Raw genomic sequence first — 20,099 nt, 5'->3', positions numbered from 1 at the left:
ATCCCTATGTGCAACCTCAAGGTATTCATTTCTGTAATAACTAATTTCCGTCACCATACCTTCTTCTAATTAGTAGGCCGATAGAACCAGAAGGTGCACACATGGTTCACATTTGCAGGCAAAGGAATTCAGGTCTCAGACATCAGAGGATGATGTGCCAAATCTGATCTGTCAGATAGAGAGAAAGGGTTTAAATACACTATGTTTGGGTATTGAGCCCAGAGAGATTTATTTTTTGCCAAGACATTTATGACAAATGAGGTAAAATGCTTTTCGCCAATGGCACACACAAAGCATAAGCAGTGTAGCCTACTTTTTTTCTGCCAAAATATACTTGCAGAACAAATGTCAAGGACAAACACATGCACAGTGTTGCACACACACAAATACATGCAGTTTTTTTTGGTTAGATTTGAGGGTCAATTTGCTAAAATGGTTTCCAGAGATTGGATGACTTTTGTAGAACAAAAGCTACAAGCTCCCCTTGTTGGGACTTGTTCTCATGCTCTCATCGCTTGGAAGACATCAGATGTGAGCTCACTCTCAATCAGGATCTGTATATGAGAGACAGCTAAACACAACCCTTTGGGAAGCACCCTCTTTCTTGGGGTCATTTCCTGTCTGGCCATTTCTCTCTTGGATTCCCACAGCCCCCTCAACCTACACATTTTGTGACTGTGGAACACACACATGGAGCGAGACGACATTAGCCCCCATGACTGGTTGCCTGGTTTGTGTCACGGCCAAAAGACGATGGCTTTTCACATTAGCATTGATTTCATTCATTAGAGGAAACATGGGGGGAGGGCTCTTTGGAACTGGGAACATAAAATGAAAGATGCATGGTAATAAATTGTACACGAGCCAGAGGATGCAAGGAGGAAGGAAGGAAAAATGTTCTGGGGCTGACCCAGATTCAGAAAAGATGCTGGCACACTCGTTAGCCGTTATGACCTCAAGCAGAGCTGTCTGCCACCGTGCCTGCAGCAGGCCGGCCTGCAGCACCATCAGCATATTCCAGTTTCTCAGCAGGGAGTGTGGGGAAGGAAGCCTAATTCCAATTACATCGAGGAGAGGAGGGAGAAAAGCTTGGACGCCGCAACATTAAGTACATCTGAAAACATTCCACAAACGCATTGAATTGTGCTTGCATTGAGGCAAGATTCAAATCTTGCTAGCAGTTTTAGAATCGTAAACTCCTACTTGTCTGCATCTTTAATTTCCTAAAAAACTGACAAAAGCTACAGTTGATGTTCTACTTTCCTGTACTTGTCTCGTTTCTACATTGTTTACATGGTCCCACAACCGCGAGTGTGAAGGACTAATGAGCCTCTCCAAAGTAACATAGTCAAAGCAAAGGTGTCCTAGTAGAAACATGTGCATCCTGTTGTAAAGCAGATTGCATTCATGTTATTTTTCACTCACTGAAGAGTACATCCATATGGGACTAACATGAAAACAAATCTTACCTCTTACTGACTCAAAAATTAGATGAATGTCATCTAATCAAATAGACTCTGTTATCTTGCCATAGATTGTCCCCATATGTGACAAAGCACATATAACAAGGACTATTATCTTTACATTTGTGTATTCTTTATTTGCTTGTGGGAATCAAGGAGAGGAAGCAAAGAGGCAGGGACGGGGTGGGATTGTGTGTTTACACAGCAACAGCTGGTGGGATCATTAAGAGCTTTGACTGGGACTCATGCTCACGCGCGCTAACAGTGTGTGCGCCGATGTATGTTAGTGCGGGGGGGGGGGGGTGAGTGAGCATGTTTATGCACTTAGAGGGGGAAGGTGAAAGAGATTCTTTCCTATCTGTCACTGCACTGAGAAATGTCGATGTGTACAAAGACGTGGACGACACAGGGGCGGTGTACTATAAAAAATATTGGGACACGTGGCCATCAGTTGTGGGCGGTCATATGACAGCAAGGCGTGCTCAACTATCAGTCGCACTGACCTACATTTACAATCTAATTTCTAATGTTTGCGCCAATAACTTGTTTTAATTTATTCTCAACACTCTTTATTTCGCTGTGTTTATCTTGGGTGTACATGTTCAAAAAATGTTTTTGTTCCTTCAAATTCAGTAGACAAATTCTATTAACAATGGGACTGTTTGTTTAACCAGTCAGATTTGAAATGTGTCCTCTCTTTTTCTTTTTCTTTTTATTGACAGAATGCAAATTAAATAATTGTCCTCTCAATGCCAGAGTGCTGGCCCCGAATGATGTCAGCATTTTTACGTCCTCTGATTGGCTGTTCAAAGCAAAACTTGTTAGATCAAACTTCGACAAGTAGGGAGATCGGGGCTAGTTGTATCACGGGTAAGTTGTCACATTGTAATTTTCTTATCCGCCAGAGGGCGCAACGAAAAAGTGGAATACTAGTTTTCTTTGTATAAATGGTCAGGTGATGTGTACTGTCTGAAAAGAGAATAGCACATTGTGAGCTGACATGAGTGCCAGTTATCTGCTTTGCACAACCCAAAGTAAAAAAAACAACTTTATATATTTTGAAACAAGTGTCGTCGTACATAGACAAATTCTAGCAACAATACATGTGGACTTGTTAGAGGAGAGATTCAGGCATCTTGTCATGCCTCAGTCCATTAAAACTAACTTTAAGCTAGAGCAAAAATTAGCCAACATGGTAATTTGGTGCAACTTGTCTCAGTCATTTGGGGGTTTGTTGTCACATGTGCAAAGAATGGGCCAATGAAATATCTACCTGTGGCAACTCTGTTTACTTGTGCCATAATTGTTTGTTTATATGTGATGTATTGATTCCAAGAAATATATAAATGTATAACAAGTGATACAACTAGCCCTGGTCTCCCTAAAACACATCTGTAGTGATCTGGAAACAGTAATACGCTAAACAATCATCAATTAAAAAAAAATATATATATTTTTTTTTTTTTGCTATCATAAATATTGAACAGATTTAGAATAATTGGTCAGGATATTTTTTCAGAGACTTTAGAGAATTGGGTCTTGGCCAACTTTGATCAAAAAGATCAGGCCCCGTTTGCAATTAAGACGTCACTGACGTGGAAGCTGAGAAGTGTCATAGCTCACATTTTTTTGTTCCCAGAAAGGTAGAAACATGAAATTGACCGAAATACATTGGTAAGTATTAATGTCAAAGACATCCAGGCAATGGGTAATTAACTATTCAGACTTTTGTCCATAGTGTTGTGTCATCTGATCAAACATGTATAAAGATAGGAAGTGTGGGAGGGACACCTGGACAGGAAAGCCCCAAACCTCCATCTCCCCATTCCTCTCCAGCTGGCTTTCATTATAGGGGGGATGTAGGCCTAATGCTTAAAAAAATAAAATTAATCTCACACAATACAATAGAGTATAACAAAAGAACAAAAAAAGTCCTTGTTTTGCACAATTACACTAATGCAATGTAACATGGGAAATGCATTTCTTCCCTGCATTCTGTTGAGCTCCAGTCCCCCTTTTTTGACCTCCTGAGGCAAAAATGTTGAGCCGACAGCACAACTACAAGAGCTTCGGCCTCCACTGTGAGAATGTAGAAGGGGGGGACAAAAGACGTACTTCTACATCTGGAAATAATTACAGCAGGCCATTGCCCTGTTGAAAGGGTGGCGAGTGTAGAGGGGGCAGGATGAGGGGGGGGGGGGTGCTATAAAGGAAAATGAGTGCTAACAAGCCTTTGATGGACTAAGTTCGAAAGAAACTGCACATAATCAGACTGAATCACATAATGACTCAGAGAATGTTCCTTAAGATCTTAAGAAGGCAGTGCCACACTGACCCTGGGATCGCAAATCCCATGAAAAACTGAACTAAGGCGTATGAGCATGAACATATGGACTCTGGCGAACTGCAGATAGTATTCATAATCTGCATTTTTGCATCTTCATCTCCCACAATTACAAACAGATTAAAGAACAAAAAATGTGGTCTCCGGTCTTGATTCAAAGAAATCTGATTTGCAGCTGTTAGTCTTCCAGAATGAACTGATTCTGTTAAACATCGCCCTCTGCAGTTGCAAGGGACACATTGAAAAACTAGAAGTGTAATTTGTACAACCACACTGTGCAGCTTCCTAAGCTTTTTTTTTTTTAAGTACGTATTTTTAGTTCAACTTTGGCTATACTGTACTGTATTACAGAAATGGGACAAAGTCATATAATGAGCAAGTCTGAAGTCGTAACCCGTAAAACTAAAGTAAGTCTCAAATTACTGTGGGAACCCCCCCACCCCCCCAAACAAGTCAAATTCCTATCAAATCAAATTTGAAACAAGTGAATTAAAGTTTTCATTGCTTGGGTTAGTCAATAAGTTAAAGTCGTACAATCTTGTTCAGTCACAAAATATATTCGCACATTAGCCACTTTGTACTCTTACTAGCATTAGCTCACTGTACTAAAACATTCACAATGATATCATTTTTAATTGTTCCAAAACCAGCCTTCATATTGTCTATTACTTTATTGTCTTCCCAATTAAACATTAAATTAAAAACTGTCATTAAAAAACTTCTATATTAAAAATGGGTATGTGTTTTCAATGCTTTATCTTTGTATTTTAAAAACTTCACTCGAAAAACAAACACAAGAGTCTTGTCTGCAAACAAAGTGTTTGTCACTAAATAAATATATTATTCAAGCATTAAAAAGATCCCTTTTCTTACCTGGAGAAGATTCCCATCTCCAAGAAGAAATGCCGGTATGCATTTCAGCGTATTTAACAATCACACATGTTGAGGTGTGTTTGTGAGACAGAAACATGATATAAGGGAATGTAAATAGCTATTCTGGGATCAGTTTTCATTGCGTTTGTTTATTAATGACCCACTCTGTCTCTTCTTTCGCTTTTACATTGCACAATGTTAAGATGTTTGAAAGTCATTGTGGCCTTGTTTTATCTGAATGTGTCACAGGTGTGGTTCAAAGTATATATCCGTGCCAAAATCATGCCAGGGTATGTTGCCTGTTGTTCAGTTTCTGGACAAGGAAATGAATTGTTCTTAAAAGGAAATGTTTTCTGAATATTATCTTTCTTTACTTTCACCTCTTTGCAATTCACGAACATTCACCGTTGACAACATTAGGCATAAAATACCTGCACAGTCTACAAGCTTCTTCAAACACTCGACTCTGCCAAACGTTCTCCTCCCTTTCAACTGCCTTGTTGCCATAGAAATAAGCACAAGCAGGAAGGCGCAGCCTTGTGCGCATGCAAAGAGGGAAATTTGTTTTGTTGGATAAACAAAACCTGAGGCAGCAAGGCGACGGCAGGCATTCCAAGGAAAATAGAGGCGTACTGGTCAGAAACACTTCACCCCCATTTGCTTATTCTGTACATGTATACAGTACTGCAAAGTTCAAACAGTCATCATTTATCACTTGTGTGGAAGATAAAAGCACCGTTTACAGTGGATTAGTCTAAAAAAATCATAATTACATTACATAGTTACATAATTGCATAATTACATAATAAAATATTTTTCTCACAGAACCATACCACACAATTACACTATTTGAAATAAACAGATTCATGTCGCCTGCCTGTAACGATTGATGACTTTTGTAAGTACAGCAAATATGAGATACTTTAAGACTTTTTACTCAAGTACTACTCTACAAAGTGACTTCTACCAAAGTTAGTTTCTGTTTAGATACTTGCAGTTTCAGGTACTTTATACAACAAATTGATTTAATGTGTGTGAAATGAGTGTTGTTGTTGTTTTTTACACTAAAATTAATTTGTATTTTTGCTCTCAAATACATTTTAGAGTCTGTGCTGTTTTTTGCTTTTACACAAGCAGCACTTCGTATCTATATTGTACTACTGACGTACAACGCATGAGTACAATTCTGCTTATACATTATGTTTATTTATTTTCTGTGTCTTTAAACAGCTCGACAAGTACTTCATTGTTTTTGACGCTCAACTCTCACCTTATCAATGCCGCCGGCAAATTGCATTTCTGTCCACGTCATTCAAATGGTTTGTTTTAAAACGTGGGATATCTTCCTCATTCACCGCCCGCGTGTGTTAATCCCTGCTTTTGATTGGCTAACGTAAATGCCGTTCAACCCGACACCACTCATACTCCGCCCCCTTCCACAGTTTTCGAGCAATGAAGCGAGGAATTGGGAGGACTTTCCCGACAGGTACTTCACCTCTTTGCTGCCAGGATGCGACGCGGTTGTTTTCACCACGGAAGCCGAAGCATTTCTTCTCACTAACAGGTAAATATGTACATATTATTGTAAACCCTTGTTTGGAGTAGCGCCGCGTTGCAGTCGAATCTTTGACAGAGGAGTAAAAACACCGCTTTCGATAGAATGACTTCGTCGTGACATTTGGTGGCCAACCAGTGCCTGAAAGCAGCACCGCATTAAATAATGAAAGTTGTACCAATGCTTTGTGTGCACCCGTTCGACGGTAACGTCTGGACTATTAGACTTTCTCTTCCTGAGTGATTGCAGCTTTGGCAGCTCGATGTGGGAACTGAACAGAGCGATCGTTTTAAAATGGACACCTGTGGAGTTTATCTCCATTCAACATAGTTTATTAGCTATTTAGGTAGTCGACGTTGGCGCCTGTCTACAATTACAGGACATGAATGTTGATTTTTCACAGGGGTAAAGAAAACAATAATAGCAGTCAAAACAAACAAACAGACAAAAAATCTAGTCTTACTGGACTGCCTGGCTATACAAATGTGAACTATGTAACATCGCTGTACAAAATTGCTTTATGGCTCTATACAATTCAATAGAAGTGGTTTGATATAATTGAAAAGAATAAGCAAAACAATTGTCTGACTCACAATTTGTGGTAATGTTAGCTAAATGGGTAGCTTGAATATATATATATATATATATATATATATATATATATATATATATGCTCTAGACAAACACTACATTGAAGCAAAAACTTGGAGTGTCTACGACCAGACCAGGGATAGGGAACCTGCCTGTTTTCCATGTCTCCCTCCATCAACACACCTGATTGATGAACAAGATCGCTTGCTTGCTGATTAGCTGATCAGTTGAGTCAGCTGTGTTTGAGGAGAGAGACATGGAAAACAGGCAGGACAGTAGCTCTTGAGGACCAAGGTTCCCTATCCCTGGTCTACAATAAATGTGCATAAAAATAATAATAAAAAAAATGACAAGAAACAAAGCATTTCATACGCAGACTCAGAGAGGCAAATAATACATTTTGAAAAATATTTTATTTAAGGGGAATTTATGCAACGCTCAATAAATTGAACAGATTTTGATTCAAATAAACACATTTTCATCAAAACTGCAAGACATCATGCCATTATCAGTACTCGGTATCGGCGAGTACTTAAATGTAAATACTGTACTTATGCTCGTGGTAAATGGTATCGGTGCATCCCTAAAGATAAGGAAGCAGATCAATTAGTCACAGTACTGCCCAAAAAAATTTCCCCCCATTACGTTTGTGGGCGTCACCATTCAGATTGACTGACATTCTGCACTGATTTATCATTGTGTAACTCTCGACAGTCCACACCTACTTAAAAGCTGTTAAACACGCCGCATACTCCGCCTTGGCCACTTTGTTTACCTGTCATTCATTGTGCTTATTTGTTACTGTGTATGGTGCGCCCTGCTTCAGTCAAGCCAGAGCTGCTCTCATGTGTACAAAAAGTGTTATTAAAAAGAAAGGAGCAGCCACACTGGATGTAATTCATGTTTTGTTCCCATAGCAACGAGTTGTAACGTGAAGCATGAAAGCGATCTTAAACGACATGGTCTGCACACGATTGCATGCCGCTGATGTCTGCCTTCAACCATCACGGGCATTACATTGAAATCAAGCATGTTGTTAAAGATATGCCCGCTCAGCGCTACACTCTGTGGACGTGATGTCAGAGGTCAGATAAGGGGTGTTGAGTGCTGCTGCCACCATATGTTTTCCACGAACCAGCTGCTATCGCTTGTCACAAAATGCGGGTGCTTGATAATATTGTGAGTCTGATAACATCAACTTCCACTCACTTTCTGATAATCAGGGGATCATGCACAGTTTTCACTGGATAATTCCAGTAAGAAGCTTTACTGCAAGATTCTGGATGTTACTAGAGGCCATGTCACAGCTGGCTCATTTGCGAGGCTCTCTTTGCAGGCCCTTTCGACGCTAATGCATTGCGGACGATCCAGCTTTACGACTTGTCCGGTTGATAGCAGTTCATGCTGTTATGGAAAGCCTTTTGAGCATTTAGTATACAATGTCCTTGACATCCAGCTTAATGTCCACGTACTACTGTAGTCCTCTTTTCCTCACTTTTAAGACATTTCAGTGTTGCAGTAGCTGCAGCGCAATTTAACATCTAGCACGGTTTTTCCTCACGAGTGACAAGTAGTTGTCCAACTATACTGAAGTTCTCCTGCTATGACGACAAACAGTCATAGAAGTACTTGGATCTTCGGGTGGAGATCAAGTTTATTGTATACATGCCCAAATGCTGATGCAGTAGTTGTGAATCAACGTCTGTTTATGTTGCTATTGCTCATGACTGGAAAGTCCAGTCTGACGTTTCCTCAGGCTGCAACTTGGTTCATCCTGTCTTTGAAACTGGTGAACAACATAATGAAGCTTTGCTGTAGGTATGTTCGATACCACTTTTTTTTGACTACTCTTGAGGAGTCACTGATGCCACGTACCGATGCCACTAGTAGTTTTGATAATTTCCCCACCAATATATCTCAATATTGCATGTTTCCTGAACTCATTCACTGCCATTGGCGGCTATAGATGTCAAAAATGCACTTTATTTCTATAAGTTTAACTCTTTTTTTCCCACTTTTGTTAACAAAAGTGTGAAAACCTAGACACATTTTTTTGTATTGTACATTTAGAACAGATATAAATTAATAATTTCTAGTTCCTGATCGTAAAATGGCCACCGTCGTCGCGAGTATGATATCTTGAAATAAGGCTTGTCGGCCTGATGGGATACCTGGTATCAGTACTTTCCCATCCCTAATCATAATATAAGAAGCAAGAGACTTGCTCTATGGAGAGATGCATTTAATCCATGCATATCTGATGCGAAATAACTTCCAAAGTGCTAATCATTCATTGATCACTCTCATTCAGCCACGCTTGACCCATTTTAGAAAAACAAAAGTCATTTTGCTTCACCTTGACACCTTTCTTCCCTCATGTCTGTCTTGTGACTTTGCTGACGACATAACCTCTTTGCATCTTTTTAGGAGATCATTGACAAGCTTTCGTGTCATAAATGATTGACACGTTTGATGATTACACGGCTTGCAGGTTGCCGATAAACCGTGATGAAATTTCAGACAGCATCACCGTTTCAAAGTGCTACTGTTTCAAATGTACCTCTCATTAGAATAGCCTGAAGGCCAAATGAGTGTCACGGTAGACTCTAAAGTTTATAATGGCAATCACAGGAGTCAGTTAGTTCAAATTTGTCATCTTGCAAGATTGAGTAAATATAAAGTTCAAACATGCATGGGAAAGATTTTCAAGGTTCCTTTTGAGGGCTAAGTTATGAAGGGGGGGTGCATGTTATGCAATGGGCTGCTTTTACTGACCACTGATGCCAGTCAGCTCTACTGTAACATGAGTGTGAGAACTTGGTTGCGCTAAAATAAGCTGTTCAAGTGTATTGTTTCTATGATGTCTGTGTTTTGAGTCTAAGCCCCCGTGTGGATTCGCTGTGCTTTTCGACGCGCTTGCTATGGTGTATCAGAGCACATTCTTTCCTGTTGATGACTCACCCCACGGGCACGGCACTGGCCGTAAGGGAGGCCCCGAGATACCGCAAAATAGCACACACTCATTTAAACCATTACGCTGTTGGCATAGGGCGTATTTATTGAGCTGCACTTTATTAAATGAACTCTACACTGTTTCCCATGTGTACAAAACCTTAACTACTCCCTGTCAGCCATTTTGGAATCTGTTGTGCAGGTCTCCACATTCACTTCACAGTATCGTGCACACATGGGGCGTGGCTAGGAAACGCTCTTGGCGCTGCAACAAAAGCATGAACAAACACAGCCCGGTTGGGGCATGTGTGGCAAGGAGAGGAATGTCTGTTATATCACAGTGAGAGCTGATCTTCTGCCCTCATCTAGAAGTCAATTTCCTTAACAAGGACGCCACGCTTTCACCCACCCTTGTATTTAAGCAGGGTTGCGAGAAAATCACATTGAAGCATGTAGAGCAGGGGTCAGCAATTTTTACTGTCAAAAGAGCCATTTTAGGCCAATTTAAAAAAAAAATCCGTTTGGAGCTGCAAAACATTTTAACATTGCAATGAATGAAACGGTGTGTTAGTCTAATGAGGGACCAAGAGCTAATTAAAGTTGCATATAACAGAAAAATATGAGGCATACAATACTTTGAGATTGTTGAAAATTTTTCGTTTTTTTAATTTTTAATTTAATTTATTTTTTTTCAGAATTTGTTTTTCCATTATATTTTTGATTTTTTCTGCTTTTCTGTCAAATATCCAAAATAAATTGGCAATTTAGGGACGTGGTAATTTTCTGCCCTTCTTACTCTTTTGGACATTTTATGGCTACTTTTTGACGTTTTTTGTGCCTTTTTTGCTTTAAATTTTCTGACTTGTGCAATATTGTGACATTTTATGGTAATTTTCGGAATTAGTTATTTTGTTTTTGGACATTTTATTTTTCCTTTTTGAACATTTTCTTTCCTATAAATCAATTTTCTGACTTTTTTTGTGGACATGTTATGGTAATTTTTGGGATTTCTTCTTTTGTTTTTAGACATTTTATAGTTACTTTTTGCATGTTTTCTTTTCTGCCATTAACATTCTATTCTCATTTTCAATTCATGGACTATTTATGGTAATTTTCTGCTTTTCCTCTTCCTTTTTAGAGATTTTATGGTCACTTTTTTTAAACTTTTTTCATCAACCTTTTACATAAAAATTTTGACTGACATTTTTTAAATATTTATTTACTATTATTTTTAAATAATGTTTTATCTTTTAAAAAAAGCAATATGTCCCCAAAAAAATTCTACTATTTTTTTTTATTTTTATTTTTTATTTTTTTGAGATCCACAGGAAGCCACAGGAGTCGAACTAAAGAGTCACATGTGGCTCCAGAGTCGCAGGTTGTAGATCCCTGATGTAGGGGATGAGGAGTATTTTCCAGTGAAAAATGAACAACAATTTGCGGCCGGAAATTTGCGTTTTTGCATTTGAACACTTATGAGGTGGATGTTGCTAATCACTCATCCACTGTACTGCTCAATTTGTTAAAGTGCACTTTTGCCAGGGACGTCATCTTGTGGTTTAATCTTCCTGGTTGTATGTGCACACGATAACACAGTCCTATAAAGAGCATAACCTTTCTGCTCTATCCTGACATAGGTTTCTCTTAACCTTTCTCGGCAGCACTGACTGCCGTTGCGTGACCTTCAAAGGTCAGATTGTTGCTCTCTGCTGTGATCTCCACACACAAAAAGATGACGTCTCCATCACCAACTCACAGTGACAGTAGTGGCTCTTCCAAACAGGATGGTAACCAGGTGAGTTTTGCTTTTGGCCGACAACTTGATTTTGCCGCCGATTAAATGTTCATGTCTAATGTATATTACTTTCTGTTTTTCCTGGTCTCCCTACAGGATAGCTGGGAAATTGTTGAGGGGCTCAGGGGGGTTCCTGCCACCATGCAACCCCCTGAGCTACAGCAGGGTTTCCTGTTAAAGAGAAGGAAGTGGCCTATGAAAGGATGGCACAAGGTGAGTGCATCATAAGACTGGATTGGCGCCGGAAGGGAGTTAATTTTCATTTGTTCGTTCCGGTTGCCTGCTCACCTACTATCAGATGTTTATTGAACGGAACAAGCAGCCAAATACACAAATACTAAATGAAAGCACTCACAAGAAGCATGGAACAGATGTTAACTAGTCAACCAGAGATGGAGTCAGAGCTCCTGACCTCACTCACTATAGGCCACGCCCACAATAGAGGACCATTTTAATAATACTTTATAAAACCAGTTAATTTCAATGGGGACAAATTACATATGAGGAAATACAGTAACGAGCTTGGTCACGGAGCAAATTAAATTCGTAAGTCAAGGTCTAACTGTATGATTCATCACGTGGGCGTCTGAGCACAGAGTGTCGCATTAAGCGATTGGTGTAAAGGCAAATCATTGTTATCAAAATTAGCGATGGAAAGTCCCCATCATCTCGCCTGCCATTTCATGATGTCTCTGGTTATTTTCTCATTTATTTCCTTCTTTCATGTCACCCTGACTAATCCTCTTCCACCTCCACCGTGACACAGCACATTAAGTGTGACATGAAAGATTGTCAGGCGGTGGCGACGGAACAATTAAATGCACTTCCATTAAATGGTTAATTAACGCCGACTTATAATATGATGGATATTTCCTTCATAGGCTTAAAGCTGAAGTCAACCACAAAAGAATCTTTACAATATGTTGTTTGTGTCCCCACTAGTCTAAATTTGGCATTCTGATTAATATTGTGATTGTGGAATATGAGTTAAGTAGTGTTTTGACATCACATTTGCTCGGGTAGCGACCAATCACAGCTCACCTGTTTCTGAATCCGAGTCGTGATTGGTCATTACCTGAGCAACTATGATGCCATTGTCATGGGACAGCAAGTGACAAAATGGCCGCCTCCTGAGATGGATAAAAACAGGTGGATTTTCCTGCTAAACTCATATTCCTCACGTAGTCGCTTTTTTAGTGATTTTGTTTGCCATGTTATTTTTTTATTGAAGAATTATTAACATTAATTTTGTTTTTCACCATTTAGAGATTTTTTGTGTTGGACAAGGGCATCCTTAAGTATGCAAAGCACGGCACAGATGTAAGTATCTCAAGGGTGCCTCATTATTCCGTTGTTGTTGTTTTTTAATACTAACGCACACTTTAATTGGCAGTTGAAAAAGGGAAAATTTCACGGTTGCATTGATGTCGGCCTTTCTGTCATGGCCATCAAGAAGTCAACCATGTGCATTGACCTGGACACTGAGGACAACATCTATCACCTAAAGGTAACTAACATTTGAGGATCACATTAAACAAATATCCAAAGTGAGCCACTTATGACGTCATTCAATTCACGACTTGTTACTTTATTTGTGGCACCCAGTTGAAGTCCCCGGAGCTGTTTGAGGAGTGGGTGTCAAAGCTGCGTCATCACCGTGTGTTTCGGCAGAACGAGATTTCCTCATATCCTCACCATTACCACACTCACACCTTTTCCTCGCCCTCCCTCTCTGACTCCGTGAGGAAGGTTAGTTGTGTCGGTGCAGCTTGATTTGTGGGAAAAATCGGCAAAAGGTGGAAGTGATTTGAGGTTGTGTATCATGTCCCTCTCACACAGAGGGCTTCTCTTCCCAAGCAAATGTCGAGCCATCAGGCCAAGGTCAGCTCTTGGCTCCACTCCTCAGAAGACATGAACAAATGTGCCAAAGGTTTGTTTTTCTCAACTCTTGCTTTATCCATTTTGGCATTTAAACGCCACTGGCAAGCCGAAAAGCTACATTCGAACCCAACTTGTGAACCTAGGTCTTTTTTTCTTATTAGCGTGAATAATTGATTGATGGCTAATAATGATGGCCATGTTGTTTACTTAGACTTGGGAGAGTGTGAATCCTACCTACTAGAACTCAACCTGCTGCTGAGGAGCATGGAGGTCAGGCATCGCACATACTCTGCCTCATCCATCAGCGCACTACAAGTAAGCATTCCTAGTACTGTACACTCTTTGTGCAGCTGCTTTGAAACTAGCATTCATTTGGGATTACCATATCCCAGGTAGATTAAGGTCCGTACTCTTCGAATATCATTATCTTGTGTTACCACAGACATCTACAACTGATATCTCAAAGAAAGAGAAGAGGACAAAGAAATGGCGATCCAAGAATAGCAAAAATAGCAAAGTAACAACACAGGTATACAAGTCAACCGTAAAAAAAATTGGGACAATAATATGTTATATGTGGCCTCATTAGTCTAAACAGGACATTCTGATTAATATTACATTTGTGGAATATGAATTATGAAGCGAAATCCAGCTGTTTTTATCCATCTTAGGGGGTGGCCATTTTGCCACTTGCTGTTGACCGAAGATGACATCAATGTTGCGCAGGGCTCAGGCAACGACCAATCACAGCTTACCTATTTTCTTAAATTGTGTGATGTCATTTTCACTTGACAGCAAGTGGCAAAATTGTTGCCTTCTGAAATGCATTAAAAACAGCTGGATTTTTGCTGCGTAACTCATATTCCACTAACGCAATATTAAGCAGAATGCCATATTTAGACTATTGGGGCTGCATAGAACATATTGACCCCAAAAAATTGGCTTCCCCCTTTAATGCTGATTATTCATTTGGGAGGACTGACGTTCTTACTGTCATATTTTTTTACCTCTTCATTTCACCATTAAGATGCCTCAAAACAATGCCTCCAATCCCAATCTCCTAACTATGGAGCCCAGCAGCCAAGACGCTTGTCCGGAATCTCCAGACTCTCCCATCGATGTTTCTCGTATGCAAGAGAACTTCAACAGGCTAGCTAACAACAGTCAGTCTGTTTTATTGTACCCCCCCAATGACTTAAAGACTTTCTAAATGTTTTTTTTTGTGTGTGTGATAACATTGTGCTGTTTGTTTCTTTCTCTCCAGTCCACAGCACACTGAAATCAGCGTATAGTTCCCTGTCATCAGAAAGGGACAGATTACGGCAAACTATTGAAATGCAAGCTCCCCAGCCAATGCAGGTTACGGCCTTAAAGACCGCCTATGGCTCAGTGAGTGACGCGGTACCCTTGAGCACATGCGCCTATGTGATTACACAATAAACGTTGCCTGTAATAACTCTCTCCGCCGACTTTTATCATCCAACCAGGAATGTCCAGAAGAAGGCCATCCTTTGGTCCACCAGGCATCAAATGAAAGCAGAGCATCAATCCCTGAGTCGATATCCGAGTTCTACGATGCGCAGGAATACCTCCTCTCCTCGTCTTCCTCTGAGAATGAGGTGATGCTTGATCGAATTCATAAGCCCTCTCAGTATTGGTCTTTTCACTCAAGTCAGAGTTTTATTATTCAATCACACGTAGGGGCTGGGGGATATAACCTTAACTCATTCATTCCCAGCCATTTTCACTGAAGCAACCCCCTTTGCTCCCGGCTATTTTACTGGATTTTGACTGATTTGGCAAGGCCCACAGAATATTCTGTTCTATTCCTATAAAAACATGGAACCTACCATAAGAAAGATTACAGTCTCTCCTTTCATCTGTTTCCGTTTTGCAGCAATTAGCATAAGAATATAGCTAGGTTTCACCATTATTCACAAAAACACAGGGGGAAACGGCTTGTTGCAACATGGCCCTGGTTGGTTTCCTATACTCTGCTGCCACCTGCTGGCCATTTTTGTAATAACTACAATTGCTTTATGCATTCTCTTCAGTTCAGAGGCTGCATCAAAGGTATAGCATAAAAATAACTTAAAAAAACCCATAAATATGTCTTTGGGAGCATGATAATATTTAAAATAGAATGTATTTTTATATGTTTTGGTTAGCAAATGAGTTAATAACTGAAGCACCAGTGGTCCAACCGTCTGTTTGAAATCATTCAGCATTTTTGTAGAAAGGTTTCTGACCTTACTTTTCATATTTACCCGTTCATCCTGGTTGCCTGCTGACCTTTCACTGTTGCTTGTCACCAGCTGTCCGACGATGACTCGTACATCAGCGACGTTAGCGACTGCATTTCCGTGGATACCTGTAGCAACGAAGGGGGCAGTGAGAGACACAATTCGGGTACATAAAACACACAGTGCTTTATGTATGCATCAGCCCACTTCATCAACGGCATACGGAACCTTTTCATTTTGTTTACAGAGAAGATAAGCTTGTCTGTTTCCATTTGTGTGCGTGACTTTATTTTATTAAAGAATGAAATAAAATTTTGAATTGAATTTGAATTGGATTGACTAATCTCTTGAGTGTAATTCCTATTTAATGAGTGTTGTGAAAGTGAAAGGTGTTAATACAAACAATGTGGAACAAATTTGGAAAATGGCATTATGATTGTGATGGAAGTTGGTGTAAATTCAATTAGGTTTAAAAACAAAATTTTAAAAAATGCACGCCATTTTCATTTCTACATGTAGCCCTTTGAGATTTTATGATGTAAAGGGCATTATAAATAAAATGTATTATTATTAGTGTATTCTAGATGTGCAAAGCCAATCTGGCATCTCAGTTTACTTTTGAATTTCTTTACTGAATTATTATTTAATTTTTTTGACAACTTGAACATCATTCAAGCAGCCAATCGCTAATTCCCAACACCTCCTCTTGGCAGTGAGCAGTGTAGCGTCCGTGGTTCGCCGCCGCACCACGCTGCCCTCTCCCAGTCCCCCCTGCAGTGTGAGTCTGTGGAACATCCTCAGGAACAACATTGGTAAGGACTTGTCCAAGGTGGCAATGCCAGTCCAGTTGAACGAGCCACTCAGCACCCTGCAGAGGTTGTCTGAGGAATTGGAGTACAGCGAGCTGCTGGACACGGCCAACAGGACCCCTAATCCTTACCAGCGCATGGTGAGAGGAGGAACTTAGACTTGAAATGTGAAAAGTACGATTTTGTTACGCCATACTTTGATCGGCTGTTTTTTCTTTTTCCTCGTAGGTGTATGTTGCTACGTTTGCGATAACTGCATACACGTCTTCCTACTATCGAGCTGCAAGCAAACCTTTCAATCCCGTCTTGGGAGAAACCTATGAGTGCGACAGACCTGACAAGGGATTCAGGTTTATAGGTGAACAGGTATGTTTGTGTATGACTTGTTGAATGTTGTACTAGTATCGCTTTGTCATTAGCTCAGTGATGCTATAGCAATTTTAAATGATTGGCAACATGCGGTGATATTTTTGATGAAAGTAGTGACTCATTCTAGTTATCTGTATGAAGAGGAACAGCACCCTCTTCCTGTTGTGTGACTTATTACAGAAATTATTTTTTTTTAAATTCCCTATTATTACTTTCCCATTTTATTTGCCCAGGTAAGCCATCACCCACCTGTGTCAGTATGTCACTCGGATTCAAAGAACTTTTCTTTTTGGCAAGGTGAGCATAAAGAACCTCTTTCTTTTATGTCACATTCTGTTTGTTATAGTTATGCTCAAATTTGTGTTTAGAGAAGTTACTCTTTAGTTTCTGCAAATGTGGTTTAATTTGTGAACAATAACATATTGTGTTCCCTTCTTTTGTAGATGTTCGGTTGAGAAATAAATTTTGGGGCAAATCCATGGAAATAGTTCCAGTTGGTACCACCAATGTCACACTGCCTTCGTAAGTCATTTACTTCTTTACTTTTTGTGTGATAAATACTCTCTTCCTGCCACAAAAATGTAAACCACCACCTTTTCCAGTTCATAGCGTTATTCTATTAATTAACTTGTTTGAAACTGTAATTGTATGTGTTTGGTAGGTTTGGGGACCATTATGAATGGAACAAAGTGACGTCCTGTATCCATAACATCCTCAGTGGGCAACGTTGGATTGAACACTACGGAGAGATGACCATCAAAAATGTCAACAGCAACACTTGCGAGTGTAAAGTCACATTTGTCAAGGTCAGGTTCCTTTTACTTATTTACATCCCGCCATTATACTGGTTAGTGTCTTTGCGTGTTCATTCTTGGTATTAAAATATGTATATAAGACAAAAACATTTTTCAGCTCCAATACCTTAAGTCAATTCCACACATTGAAAATACTATTTCAGACTTCCTGGTTCCGACACACTTCATTCAGTAACACTATCAAGCAAACAGCGCCATCTTTTGGCCAAAAAGGGGATCTATATAAAAAAAATCATAAGGGACAGGACGACAGTGCTAGATGTTTATTGCTTTTATATTTGATTATCCTTTTACCTTTCCTTTTTCAGGCTAAATCCTGGAGCTCCTCTGTCAATGAGATAGAGGGCGTGGTGACCGATTCCAGTGGAAAAGTTGTGCACTCCATTTTTGGAAAATGGCACGAGTCCATTTTTCAGGGAGACCCACCCTCTGCCACATGCATCTGGAGAGCAAGTGAGTGGAGGGCCATTTTACAAAAATGAAGCCTTGCTTTGAACTCACTATGCCAATTTGTCTGTGTAGATCCCATGCCAGCGGACCAGGACCAGTACTATGGCTTCACTAGGTTTGCAGTAGAGTTAAACGAGTTGGATCCCACCATAAGACCTCTACTGCCCCCTACAGACACACGCTTCAGGCTGGACCAGAGGTTGACATCAGTTAATTTGCCTTTTTTGCATACAGTTTTCTTTTCTTTTTTTCTGACACAAAGTAATAAACACTAAAAACTCTTCCACCAGATGGAATTAACTTTCTTTGGCCTCTTTGTTCAGGCTTTTGGAGGAGGGAAATGTGGAAGGAGCTGAAGAGCAGAAGCAGAGGATAGAGCAGCTCCAGAGAGAGAGGAGGAAAGTGCTGGAGGACAACAACATGACCCACCAACCGCGCTTCTTCAAGTATGCTTCTGTACTTGTTTGAATGCACAATCAGATGTGTGCACGTGTGTCCATTTTCACATGACCGTGAGATAACATTTACACATGCTACTGTGTCACAAGTGATAGTCTGCTTACTCCCCGAGCCCCGTTTGTTCAACAATTTGGTTGAGAAGCTTCTTTTAGACAAAAGCAGTCATTTGCCATCTTTTTATTGCATCAATACGCAATAGCAGTACAGTATAGACTTTTAGGAGGGGTCACATAATGTATCAAGAAAATAACAAAACTATACTTTTATTGTGGTAACAGGAAGTCGGAGGATGACACATGGGTGAGCAACAACTCATACTGGGAGTTACGCAGAGACCCCGGCTTCACTAAAGTGGACTTTCCTGTGCTGTGGTGACCTGTGGATTCAACTCGCATTCCACTTTCATTCGACGCAAATTAACAAAAAGAGGGAAGTAGAAAACTGAAGTGAGACGGACCTGTGATCCAGCTGTGTCGTGGTAACCCAAACCAACACGGACTTCCTATGCCCTCTTTTAAGAACCAGCACACTGTTTTCCTGTTTTAGCATAATCTTTCTTTATTTACACTTTGTTAGTGAGGACTCGAGCTAATATTGTATAACATAATTTTATGGATCACTAAGTGCCTTTTATTGCAGTGCTGCACCCATTCAGCTGCTGTTGCAGTTATTTAAAAAAAAAAAATATATATATATATATATATATATATATATATATATATATATACATATCCTTGGCAATGGGAGAAGGAATGAGAACAGAACTACTTAAAAAAAATTATATATATATATTTTTAGCCTGGATCACTCAAGAAGTATGAGCTGATCAGAAGTTCATATTTTTTTAGTGATTTTAGCTTTGTAGTGTTCTGCCTGTGGATGGATGCGATGGTGCTTCAAAAATGCTAATAAACACGAAACATCCACAACTTTTTAGTACTGTGGTTTTGTGATCAAACTCGATATGTGGTATGAATTAAATAAATTTGCTTTATGATCACTGCAGCCATATAACATCATGAAAGACAACATGGCTCCTTCATTTTTAAAGGTGCTCCGTGTCTGAAATGCATTTGCAATTATATTGCTAGCTTAACAAACATGTATCTGTAAATTAGGTCAACTGGCATATCTTGCTGAAGTTTTAAAAATTCTGACTGAACAAAAGTTGTTAACAATGTGACAAATCAGTACAGTATATAGTTCTAATACAAGTAAAATAAGTGAATATTGCTTTGTTTTGTAGATCAACGTACTTCTCAAACTTGCTATTTGGATCAAGATTGCTACAAATGAATTGAAAATCAAATTGTTTCCTTCAAGCACAAATCACATCACTGCAGCAACAGGATGAGATCATTTTGAGTATCGTATGTAGTCCTCAGGTTGGTAAGTTGGTTTAAGACCTTAAAAGTTACACCTGTCTCTGACCCAAATTGTGGTGCCGTCTGAACCACAAAAAAACCCCACCATTAAGTCAAACAACATGGCTGCATTACA

General features: G+C 39.7%; 1 protein-coding gene across 1 annotated transcript; it reads left to right on the top strand.

Moving 5' to 3' along the window:
* The first annotated feature begins 6,119 nt into the window (after nucleotides 1-6,119).
* LOC147157821 (oxysterol-binding protein-related protein 3-like) lies at nucleotides 6,120-19,528 on the top strand. Its single transcript, XM_086062907.1, has 22 exons — nucleotides 6,120-6,244; nucleotides 11,416-11,573; nucleotides 11,670-11,786; nucleotides 12,840-12,893; nucleotides 12,967-13,080; nucleotides 13,179-13,322; nucleotides 13,413-13,503; nucleotides 13,666-13,769; nucleotides 13,897-13,983; nucleotides 14,482-14,617; nucleotides 14,719-14,843; nucleotides 14,942-15,073; nucleotides 15,770-15,863; nucleotides 16,411-16,646; nucleotides 16,735-16,872; nucleotides 17,109-17,172; nucleotides 17,319-17,397; nucleotides 17,537-17,681; nucleotides 17,999-18,143; nucleotides 18,213-18,339; nucleotides 18,464-18,586; nucleotides 18,878-19,528. Exons 2-22 carry the CDS (start codon nucleotides 11,511-11,513, stop codon nucleotides 18,972-18,974), a joined length of 2,415 nt encoding a protein of 804 aa, XP_085919033.1. The 5' UTR covers nucleotides 6,120-6,244; nucleotides 11,416-11,510; the 3' UTR covers nucleotides 18,975-19,528.
* The last annotated feature ends 571 nt before the right edge of the window (nucleotides 19,529-20,099 follow it).

Source organism: Leptonotus elevatus, chromosome 19 (assembly GCF_054856555.1).
Source record: "Leptonotus elevatus isolate MCC_2025b chromosome 19, RoL_Lele_1.0, whole genome shotgun sequence".
NCBI classification, from domain to species: Eukaryota; Metazoa; Chordata; class Actinopteri; order Syngnathiformes; family Syngnathidae; genus Leptonotus; species Leptonotus elevatus.
This window is presented reverse-complemented; position numbering and strand designations above follow the sequence as displayed.